General features: G+C 45.4%; 1 protein-coding gene across 1 annotated transcript; it reads left to right on the top strand.

The window, feature by feature from the left end:
* The first annotated feature begins 1,848 nt into the window (after positions 1–1,848).
* Positions 1,849–4,262, top strand: LOC119894616. Its single transcript, XM_038707268.1, has 2 exons — positions 1,849–2,957; positions 3,501–4,262. Exons 1-2 carry the CDS (start codon positions 1,962–1,964, stop codon positions 4,260–4,262), a joined length of 1,758 nt encoding a protein of 585 aa, XP_038563196.1. The 5' UTR covers positions 1,849–1,961.
* Positions 4,263–11,234: the final 6,972 nt, after the last annotated feature.

Here is an 11,234-nt window from a genome sequence, read left to right on the forward strand (position 1 = left end):
TACCAGAAGAACCACACCAAGAAGAAGTATAAAGAAAAATACAGAGTCAGGCCCAAGGTATATTGGATTAAACTTCAGCTGCGTTCCCGGCTGCAGCAACTATGGGAAACACAGACGACAAAAGCACACCTAGGAGAAATTGGCAGAAAGCCCCAGCTGCCACTGCATTGCACCCTCCATTATGATGAAAGACAGCAACACCAAGATTATGAAACCTTATGGGATGAAGTGATCAACAAGACTCTGCACTATCTGACAGTCCAGAATGTGTACATAGGACCTCAAGGAGCAGCGGCAGCTGTCATCCTCCCACCAGAACTGCAAGATTGGTTCGCGTTTCGGGCTCTGTCCCGCATGTGACCTTGCTTGTGTCAGAAGGTTATGAGTCGCATGATTTAGGACCTATGGTTAGGGGAGCATTACAGACACCAAACTGGACACAAACACATGATGCAAACGTACACATTTCCTCAGATAGACAATGCATGAGAATAACACTGACAGCAGTGATGAGGGAATAGCAGAAAAAGTGATAGTTGATAGGGGACCGCAGGATAAGAAACTGCCTCTATTAATGATGGTAACAGATAGGCACAGAGCATTATTGGATCAAGTACTCAGGAACTGTGGTCAAAACACAAAACAGATGTAGGACTAGTCAAGTCAGCACAGCCAGTAAAATAAAACTTAGAAAAGACATCACATTGCCATATCAAAGACAATATCCACTGAAACAGCATGCTTTGGAAGGAATCAGACCTACAATTGAGGGTCTGATGAAGGCAGGGGTCCTGGTCAAAACACAGAGTCCCTGTAACACGCCATCTTCCCAATTAAAAGCCACATTCAAATGATTACCGATTGGTTCATGACCTAAGACAAATAAATGCCATTGTAGATGCAGAAGTACCTGTCGTTCCGGACCCACATACCTTGCTCTCTAACATCCCACCAAACACACAATGGTACTCAGTGATAGATTTGTGCTCAGCATTTTTCAGTGTCCACTACACCCAGAGTCACAGTACTTGTTTGCTTTCACATTTGACGGTCACCAGATAACTTATAGCCGCCTACCACAGGGTTTCGTTTCAAGTCCGTCAATCTTCAACAGAGTACTGGCACAAGATTTACAACATCTAGAGGTAGAAAGCACTGTGATTCAATACGTGGACGACATTCTCATATGTAGTTCATCAGAACAACAATGTGAGGAGGATACCATGACGATATTGTCAGCATTGGCCAAAGGAGGGCACAAAGTTAGCAAGGACAAACTTCAATTCTGTCAGACGGAAGTAGAGTATTTAGGTAGAAAACTGAGTGGAGACAAGAGACTGATAGCCAACTCACAAATAGAGGCTATAGCTAAGATACCAAAACCACAAACAGTAGGACAAATGCTCTCATTTCTAGGCATGGCAGGGTATAGTCGCTCGTGGATTTGCGATTACGCAATAAAAACAGCTCCATTACGAGCTATGATAAGAGCAGCAGGTCAGGCAGTCAAATCAGCCCAGTTATACTGGACTGAGGAAGCCGAAGGAGCCTTCCAAGCACTAAAACAGGATTTGCGTTCTGCTCCAGCACTGGGCAATCCAGATATTCTAAACCATTCCACCTGTATGTAGCTGAGAGATCAGGGTTTGCGAGTGCCGTGCTAATGCAAGACACACCAACAGGTAAACAACCACTGGCATATTACAGTACAAAACTGGATAACATTGAGATGGGACTGCCACCGTGTTATCAGGGATTGGCAGCAGCAGTTTTTGCATTCCAAAAAGCTTCTTCCTTGACAATGGGACATCCAGTGATTTTGTATACGTCATCAATTGCATGCTCTGCTCACCAGTCCTCGATTTGTTCTAACCCAAGCTAGGAAAACAGGATACGAAGTCATCCTGTCTGCACCAGAACTCACTATCCAACGGTGCAACATAGTGAATCCAGCAACACGTATGGTGCTGCCAGTAGATGGAACACCACATGACTGCATACAGGTAACAGACACGTTCATGAGAATACGCGAGGATTTGCATAATCAACCAATCCCAGCTGATTTGACATTCTTTGTTGATGGCTCTTGTTTCAGAGACGCCACAGGTAATCATGCAGGATATGCAGTGGTACAGCTAAACAAAGACAATACCTTCACAGACGTTCAAACCACCAGTGTGCCTCAACCATGTTCAGCACAGTTAGCAGAAATCAAGGCTCTAACAGCAGCCTGTAAGCTGGCAAAGGGAAAGCGTTTGAATGTATACACAGACTCAGCTTATGCATATGGAGTGTGTCATGTACATGGCAACACTTGGAAACAGAGAGGGTTCTGCAGAGCAGATGGAACTCCGGTAATACATGGAGAAGCCGTCTCTGCATTATTAGAAGCAATCCATGAACCAACCGCAGTAGCAATTATAAAGTGTCCAGCACATCAAAAAACAGACACTCTGATAGCTCGAGGTAACAACCAGGCAGATGAAGCTGCTAAACGAGCCGCAGTAGGAGAAGTTATGGGTCCAATGGTAGCAGTTGAGGATTGTGAACCACTTACAAATTTGTCATCTCTCATTGCAGCACAAGAAGCAGCTGACGTGTATGAGAAGTCCATGTGGCTAAAGAAAGGGGCCAGACAAGTAACTGAGGATGGTCCCCAGAAAGGATTATGGAGGGGTCCACATGGCCATTTTGTGCTGCCTATTTGTTTAACACGCTTTGCTATAAGGAACGCTCACGGACCAGATCATTGTTCCAGGGGACAGGTACTTAGGCGCATACAGGCAGTATGGTGGTCACCATATCTGGCAGCCACCGTAGATAGGACATTGAACGAATGTCAGGGTTGCGCTCTTTTCAACACAAGAAAGTCATTCTCAGCCCCTCTGGCTCACATACCAGCGCCAGATGGTCCGTTTAGACATCTTATAATAGACTATGTAGACATGACAGAGAGGGTGAACAGAATGAGGTATATCCTAGTAGTGGTTGACAGATTCAGTAGATGGATTGAAGCAACACCAACCGCCAGCCCGGACTATAAGTCAGTGGCAAAGTTCTTATGCAGGGAAGTTTTTCCACGATTCGGCTTACCAGACAAGATCAGTTCAGACAACGGACCACACTTTGTAGCACAGGTCATAAAGACAATGCTCCAAATGTTGGGCATTAAACAAAGATTTGGGTGTGTATATCATCCACAATCACAAGGGACAGTGGAACGAGCTAACGGAACTTTGAAAGCAAAACTAGCTAAGATAATAGAGGACAGCAGAGGTAAGTTAAAATGGGTAGATGCTCTTCCGCTAGCACTAATGGCAATGAGATCGCAAACTAACAGAATAACGCATCTAACACCGCATGAAATGTGCACTGGGAGGCCAATGCCTGTCCCATACTTGAGAGGTCCATATGAAGGGCCATCTCTTGAACAGTTAGAAAATGAGTTTTCAAGTTATGTCCAGCATTTAACTAGAATCCACAGAACTATCTTCCAACAGGTCAAAGGAGCCACTGAGGAAAGAGACGCTGCCATACCAGAGCGCCAACAAACAATACGCCCTGGTGAGTGGGTGTACGTCAAGGTGTTCAAAAGAAAGTGGAACCAACCCAGACGAGAAGGCCCATTTAAAGTTGTCCTTGCCACACCATCAGCCTTAAAAGTAGAAGGTAAGAACGTTTGGTTCCATCTAAACCACTGCTGCAGAGCAAATGAGCCAGAAGGAGCAACTGAGGCAGTCAGAGGAGGAAGGCACACGGGATCCGATGGGGACGGTGACACCGCCCCGCAGGGAGCTAGACGATCCCAGAGCCCAGAGGGAGACAGACAAAGGAGCGGTGAGCCCGCCCTGCAGGGGGAGAGACGATCCGACAGACTGGCCGCCAGACGGACCAGCATTAGACGAACCAGTGACAGCGCAACCAGTAGTGGATCCTTACCTCCAAGAGAAGATGTCACAGATGCAGATAGTACACCCTTGATTCAGCAGGACAGTCAGGATCAGATAGAGATATCCATGAATCAGAAGAATCAGGTGACTCAGGTTCAGAAGGAGATAGAGCAGAACAAGGAACTGCAGAAACCCGCCAAGCTTACTACCAAGTCCCTACGCAGACACAATCCCAAGACCAACACCAAGCCCAATCACAGAGTCAGGACCAGGGTCAGATTCAGGTTCCAGTACAAGAGCAACCCCAAGGTCATGTACAGGTTCGGGTACATACGCAAGTCCGACAGAAAGCGGCCCAGAAGCAGGACATGAAACAGGATCAGAAGGAGAATCAGGTTCAGAGCGAGACAGTCCCTATGCGAGATCAGAAACAGAACCCGAAGAAACAGACCCAGAAGAGGGACAGACAGAAACTCCAGGACAGACAGCTGGTGATGTGGATAGCAGTGACAGCAGTCCTAGTACTACTAGCATGTCAGATTCCAGATATGATTCCTCAGAAAGAGAACGGTCCCCCGAGACAGGGACAGATGATTGAATGTGCACTAGCAGTAGCAACAGTAGCGGTGCAGGAAGGTAAATGGCCAAAAAGTGACAAACTAAATTTGACTTATGTAAGAACAACCACGCTAAAAAAGATTCTGACTCAAGGACCAGGAGGTCACATATTAGAAAACCAGCCAGCTGACAAACAATGCGAAGCTGAAGGAGTGGTGGCAATAACGGCAAGCTGTAGTTCCAACAGGTGTACAGATGAGTGACAGGAACAACTGTAGATAGGCAACTAGCCCGAAAGCTGATTAAGTCCCAGCCACGCCAGCAACGAAGGGGACTGGCAGATGATCAGCCAAAAGCAACGTTGAGGCCTAAGACGACAACCCAGGGTATTACAGAAGACCAAGTCCAGTATACAACAGACTAGAACCACACCGAGAGTAAAACCCATGATACAGGGAGAAAATATGTTTCGTCAATGGCTACAATATTCTGCTCAGCAGGTTAGCTCTCAGTCCTGCATAGCCTGTTACAATGGCAGGAGAGTCCCTCAAATATTGCCCATAAGTTTTGATGCGTGCCAACACCGCAATGATTGTTTTGCTTATTGCATGCTAAGAATGATGGCAAAGAAACTTGACGGATGGTCACAGAATAGAACTAATTGTCCATCCTACATGGACCCTTTATTGGAACATTGGGTACCACAGACGGCCGTCAGAAATGAAAGCACAGTATTCCCATTTTGCATAGTAGACACTAAGACTATGATGGTTAATGGACCAGACGCCAAAGTACAATGTCACCGCAAGCGAAAAGTAGAGAATGGCAGATCAGTACTTGCACACGATAAATGCGATACAACTGCTAAAGCTAAGTTTCAATGCCAACAGGTGGTGACAGATTACGCTCCATTTAGAGTTCGCGAAATCAGAGTGATACCGACATCCCCATACCGTTCCTAGGTGGAGGCACGTATGCTAGCAGACGTTTTCTGGTTATGTGATGACAGCGATCGCTTGAAAGTAAAGCTGCCACCACATTGGACTGGGATATGTGCTCCAGTCATGGTAACAGGACAGATAACAGTGCTCAGTCAAGAAAACATAGCAGAATCAAAACGTATGCTAGGAGCTTGAAGCTTGAAAAAGAAGACAAGGTGTATATAGCTTGGAATCAGGACCACGTGGTGTGCCGTCAGACCATCGAGCGATAGGAGAAGATTGGATTGTATCAGGACAAATAGCAGGGTCAGTTCCCCTACTTGGCCAAGCCATAAATGCACAATACATAGCGCGAAACAGTCGTTGGATATCTATCTTTGGTGGAATCATCAAAGATACGTGAATTGGACAATATCAGCCATAGAAACTGTCCGCGAGCAACTACATACTACATCACTGATGGCGATACAGAACAGGTTTGTACTAGACACATGTTAGCAGAAGAACAGGGTGTATGTAAATACTTCGGAGATGAGTGCTGCACAGTAATATCCATGAACACAGGACAAGAAGGGAATCTTACTAAGCTTTTAGAGTCACTAAAACAAATGAGGGATGAACAGGTTAAACATCAAATTGGAACACGAAACAGACATCCATATGGGAGTGGTTTCAGAACATGTCCTGGATCAAAATTCTCCAAACAATAGGAATGGTAGTTGGCTCATTGATTTTGATAGCTATGGTGATCATGTGCTGTGTATTCCCTTTGATCAGGATCATGATAGGCAGAATGATGTCATTAGTAGGACATATCCGCTCCACATCTATAATGATGTGGATGTAGGGATAGAGATGAGGCCCATAAAAGTCGGGAGGGAAGTTTCATCAGCATACGAAAACCCGGCAATTCCATCCGCACCACCTAAACCACCTTTGAGTGAGAATGAGTACATCATCATGGATCAGGACATTTGGCAAATTCAGGAATAACATTGAATCAAAATGGCAGACAACCAAAAACCAAAACGAAGTAGAAATAGACCAGGTAGGAGAAATAGAGGGAAAGCCCAACAATATAATGAAAACTACAACCCCTTTTAGACATGTTACCATATGGACCGGTAACACTAGCAAACTCCAAAACAAAATTACAACACTATTACACGTCAGTTCAGTCTAAAGATTACCCCTTGTTGCCTCCACCCTACAGATTTTGTTTAACTGCTGTTTGTTGTGAAAGATGGACAACAAGAGTATATCAGGAAGCTACAGGATTAGTGTAAGATGTAGCAAGCTAAAGCTGTCATATACCTACGAGCTAGTAAATAAGACCTATTGCATGCCCCTAGTTACCACAACAGAGAAGGAAGTAATTAGCATTCAGGCAGGTACCACAACTCTGTTTACAACCTACCCAGCATTGACAAGACAGGGCAGTGATCATTTTAGGCAATTGTCAGAAAAATGTGAGTCAATGCATAGACGACACTTGTGTCTACGTCTCTACACACAGGAAAGAAACCCACTACTAATACCGAGCCTGCCCAAAACATAACGTTGTGCCAGTAGAGGACTAACTGTCTGTTATTCTTTTAATAGATACAAACATGGCTGAAGGACAAGGAAATGCCGGAGCAGGCAACCAACAGAATTATTCCCCCCAGTTAGGGCAGAGTCAGGAAAGCTGGGAGTACTGGAGAAGCCAGAATTATACACTAGGGCCACAACCTCAACCCAGGCCACCATTGCTCAGCAATTATCAGATTACTCTGGCCAGCACAGGATTCACCACACAGTCAGTGCAAGAGGAGCGTCCACCGCCACCTCCATACTCATGGTCTACCATGGAACCTAACAGTGCGCTGCCATCAACGTCAGGGTCATGGCCGCCAGCAATGCCGACCCAAGGAGGGTTTGGGCTGCAGCCACCCCCAGGATCCATGCTAAGGCAACTACTCACCCAACCAACGCCACACTCTTCAGACCAGATGTGGACAGCGCCAGTTCCACCACACTCAAACCCACCGGTTAACTGGAATCAAGTTGCACCTCCACGTCGCATTAATGAACCAGGGGACGTGACATCCCAACCATGTCGTCATGTCAGAGAATGGCTTACACAGCAGGAAGCTCCTCAGAATCTCTTTATGACCTCAGAGGGCTCACTTCAGCTCCTTGATGCACAAGAAACTCCACCCCCTGATTGGCATGCAATACCACGTTCTCTACCCAGTCTACAGCGTTTCGTGAAGTTTAGATGCCGAGACAGAGAGGGGGAAGATGCACCAAGTCAAGTTGCGGATCCATACAATCCATTGGTACCACTAGCCGACCTGGCAGCAGGACAAGCTGCAATGGGGATCACAGAGCAACAAGGGCCTCACGCCTCTACTGACGTGTACGTCCACGCTCAACCTCCCCACACACCTCAGACATGAGCTTCACTGATGGATATTCTACGGACTCCATACATCAATATAGTCCAACCACGCCGGATCCAAGACCACAGGCTCCAATGCCACTGCCATGGGAATCTCCCACAGTTCATTCTCCTCAACAGCCAGCGATGACGACGCACCACGCGATGAGCAACACAACTTCCCGGAGGAGATACGACCCCTTAGACGAAGTGCACGAATCCTGGCCTATTCCCTTGCCACATCTACAACCCAACAAACACCTGATGATTCCACATCTACAACACAACAAGCACCTGATGATTCTACATCTACAACACCACACACCTAATGATTCTGCATCTCCAACACCACAAGCACCAGATGATTCCACTCCAGGGAACGTTTCCCCAGCCACCACTGATGGGGATCCTGATTATTGGGGTAAGATGCCCTGCAAGAGTTCAACCAACTCCTGAGTGAGATGCAGCCTGCTCAAATCGCCGCCCGCAGGAAAACAGACGCCGAGCTTTGGGCCGCATAGCAACAAGACTCCGTCAGCAGACGGGACAACTTCGCAGAGCACCCGCCAAGCAACACGACCTTCAACTCTTGAGAGAATGTTGTAACACCCTACAAACCCGCTGTGAACAACTGCAGACACGCTGTGAGCAACTGGAGAAACGCTGTGAGCAACTGGAAACAGCGATGTACATCGTCCAAATGAAGTAACTGTTCCTCTAGGGATGGACATTTTAGTCTCATCACTGGAAGTTTTTATATATTTGTTTGTTATATGTAGTCGATTTATGCTTGCACAACATATTATAGCAAAAAAACAGCTCACGCACATAATCATTTCATGCACAGAAGTTTTGAGCTTGCTTAAACTTATGATAGCCAAAAAACAGCACACGCCAAAGTAACTAGTACACATGTTTATATAAGGTCCTGGATCCTTGTGCACACATGTACACATGTTGAACCGCTGAGTCTCGGGCGGTAGGCACCTAATGTCAATGATTCCCCTTGACCAGAACAAGGACATATTTATTTACATTTTCTTATTTTCATATTAAGATACAAGTGCTTCTTGGATCCGGATGCAGACATGTGTTGAACCAAAGATCATGGGTGGTACTTTTATTGTCACCTAATCCACACTTAACATGGCCTTGAAACTTAAGTTTCAGTGACACCCCATGATTCAAAAGCACTACTTCACTTAGTACATTGCCAAAATGCTGCACAACACAAGTCAAGTTGGAGGATCCACGTATTCAGCTCATTAGTGTGCTATCTACGTGTTGAACCAGTAATCACGGGATAGTAGGTCCCATTTATCTGTGCATTACAGTGTAGGTGATTGAATGTGCGGCCTCACAGCCGCAAAGGAGGGAAGTGTTGAATAAGGCCTAAAGGAATAAGGCCTAAAGATCACGTAGGCCTAAAGCCTAGATTGATGCTCTTTTTCTATATTTATACACTTATCAATGGTTTGCAATATGTTATAACTACTGAGTGTTTCGCTACTGAGTATTCTTTAGTGTGAAGTCTGACTGCTGAGTGTTTAAACTACTGAGTGCTTACTACTGAGTGTATACCTACTGAGTGTTAAGAGTGAGTTTAAACTCATATTTTATTCTTATATTCTGTGTGTTTATCATACATTATTCCTATACTCTGTGTATTCATGAACGTGTGCTTTTTAATGAGCAGAGGAGCTGCTCAGGCCGCGCAGGCAAAACCTAGCCAACCGTAACCCACTCATTAGAAGCAAGGCATGCAGAAGTCACGTACGCCAGGGCTGAGATCATCGCGAACTGAAGCCAAGAATGAGATCATGACATGTTGTGATTTATGGCGCCTGGTACGGCTAGGTACTGCATGCAACCAAGCTCTGCGCTGCTGAAAGTTAACTTGTATGAGACAAAGCACCTCATGGTTGGCATTGCTAAATCATGTAATTGTTCATTGAATCACGTTATACATGTATGAAATATGTTATTCCTTAAATTCTTTTAAAAAATACGATTGTAAGTGTTTAAGTTTTAATGGTGTCAAACTATGCCTGTATAACTTTTAAAAAATACGGTGGGACTGAAGTTGAAACATATTGGTGGATTTCTAATCCAGTAATGTAAAAAATATAAAGAGAGATAAATGGTAACAATAATTACATAAATAACAGCTAAAAAGTGGAAATTGTAACATTAATGAAAGGGTTAATTTGGTAAAACAGTACAAGAAAAAGGCCACTAGATGGCAGTAGAGGATAAGAAATCCACCAAAGGGGAGGAATGGTCAGCGAACACCATAGGTGGAGTTAAGGAGTAACGCCCACCTAGAAGGAGGAGATAAGGAGGAGTTAAGATGTAACGCCCACCTGAAGGAGGGACAAGGTGGAGCTTAAGGTGAATATAAGGCGATGTTCGCTGACCACCAACTCGGTTCCATCCTGAGACCTGCAGGGATGTTGCTCGGGTTTATCTGTCCTTTATTGGAATAAACTCTTTTGCACCGACTCTTGACCGTCTCCAGTGAAGTTTTTGACTACGCCGTCTTTTGACTAAAGAAGAAATCTAATAGAGTAATTTTATTGAGTTTATTACGTTGGTTAGGGTAGGGACCAGGTCTTTTACTGGCCCGGCCGGTCCTTATTTCCGACCGACACTGGGCTGGAGAATTCAATCTCCCGCCAAATCCTGTGATTGGAGGAGAAGGACCAGTAGAGGCGGGAGAAGGGGAGGGGCCTGCAGCTGCCCCACAAGTGGAGAACAGGGAAGAGCAGTGGCAGTGCAGGCAGAAGGCGGAGCTAGCTCAGTGACTGGTCAGAACAAAAATTTGGCCAGTCACAGAGTGATAGCGAGGATGTCCCCCTCCCAATGCCAGCCGGCCAAGAGACTAATTTCAGAATTGTCTTCTGAGTCTCTGGAGCCTCGGAAAAGAGGGGAGAGCGAGAGCTACTCAGACAGTTCATCTGTGGAGGAGCCCAGAGTCTTCCCCTCCAATTCGCCTAATGAAGTCTCTTTTTTAACTATAGCTCTGCAATCAACCCCTAAGGACTCAAAGCTCAATGCCACCCTGCGTCAGAGGCCAACTCCTAGAGTCCGAAAGGGAAATGGAGCTCAACCCCGTCATCTCTCACCCATGAGAATGAAGGAAGAGCTCCATTCACAAGAAATCCACTAACTGCTATGTTTTTAAACATTTGAAATCCCCTTTTTTTAGTTTTTAAGATGTCATACTGCAAATTTAACCATACTCATGACACTCACCTTCTCAACTATCAATGTGAGGAGTGTGAAGTCGAGAGTTAGAGCCCAGATTGTTTATCCTTCTTAACTCTTTTAAGTCTGATGTGTTTTAATACAGGAATGCGGCCTACCATTTTTAAAACACTACAGAGAATGGGAGGAGTTATGGCCACAAACGTCGATATGGAG

The sequence above is a fragment of the Micropterus salmoides genome, unplaced genomic scaffold (assembly GCF_014851395.1).
Source record: "Micropterus salmoides isolate LMB-PRFRI ecotype aquatic unplaced genomic scaffold, ASM1485139v1 Ms_hic_scaffold_813, whole genome shotgun sequence".
Lineage (NCBI taxonomy): Eukaryota > Metazoa > Chordata > Actinopteri > Centrarchiformes > Centrarchidae > Micropterus > Micropterus salmoides.

What these genes read in the sequence shown, in the direction of transcription:
- LOC119894616 (XM_038707268.1), top strand. Translation starts at nt 1,962, where the DNA reads ATGGTGCTGCCAGTAGATGGAACACCACATGACTGCATACAGGTAACA. An exon ending in ATGTAGACATGACAGAGAGG is followed by an intron (nt 2,958 to 3,500) that starts GTGAACAGAATG and finishes ATCTTCCAACAG; the next exon opens with GTCAAAGGAGCCACTGAGGA.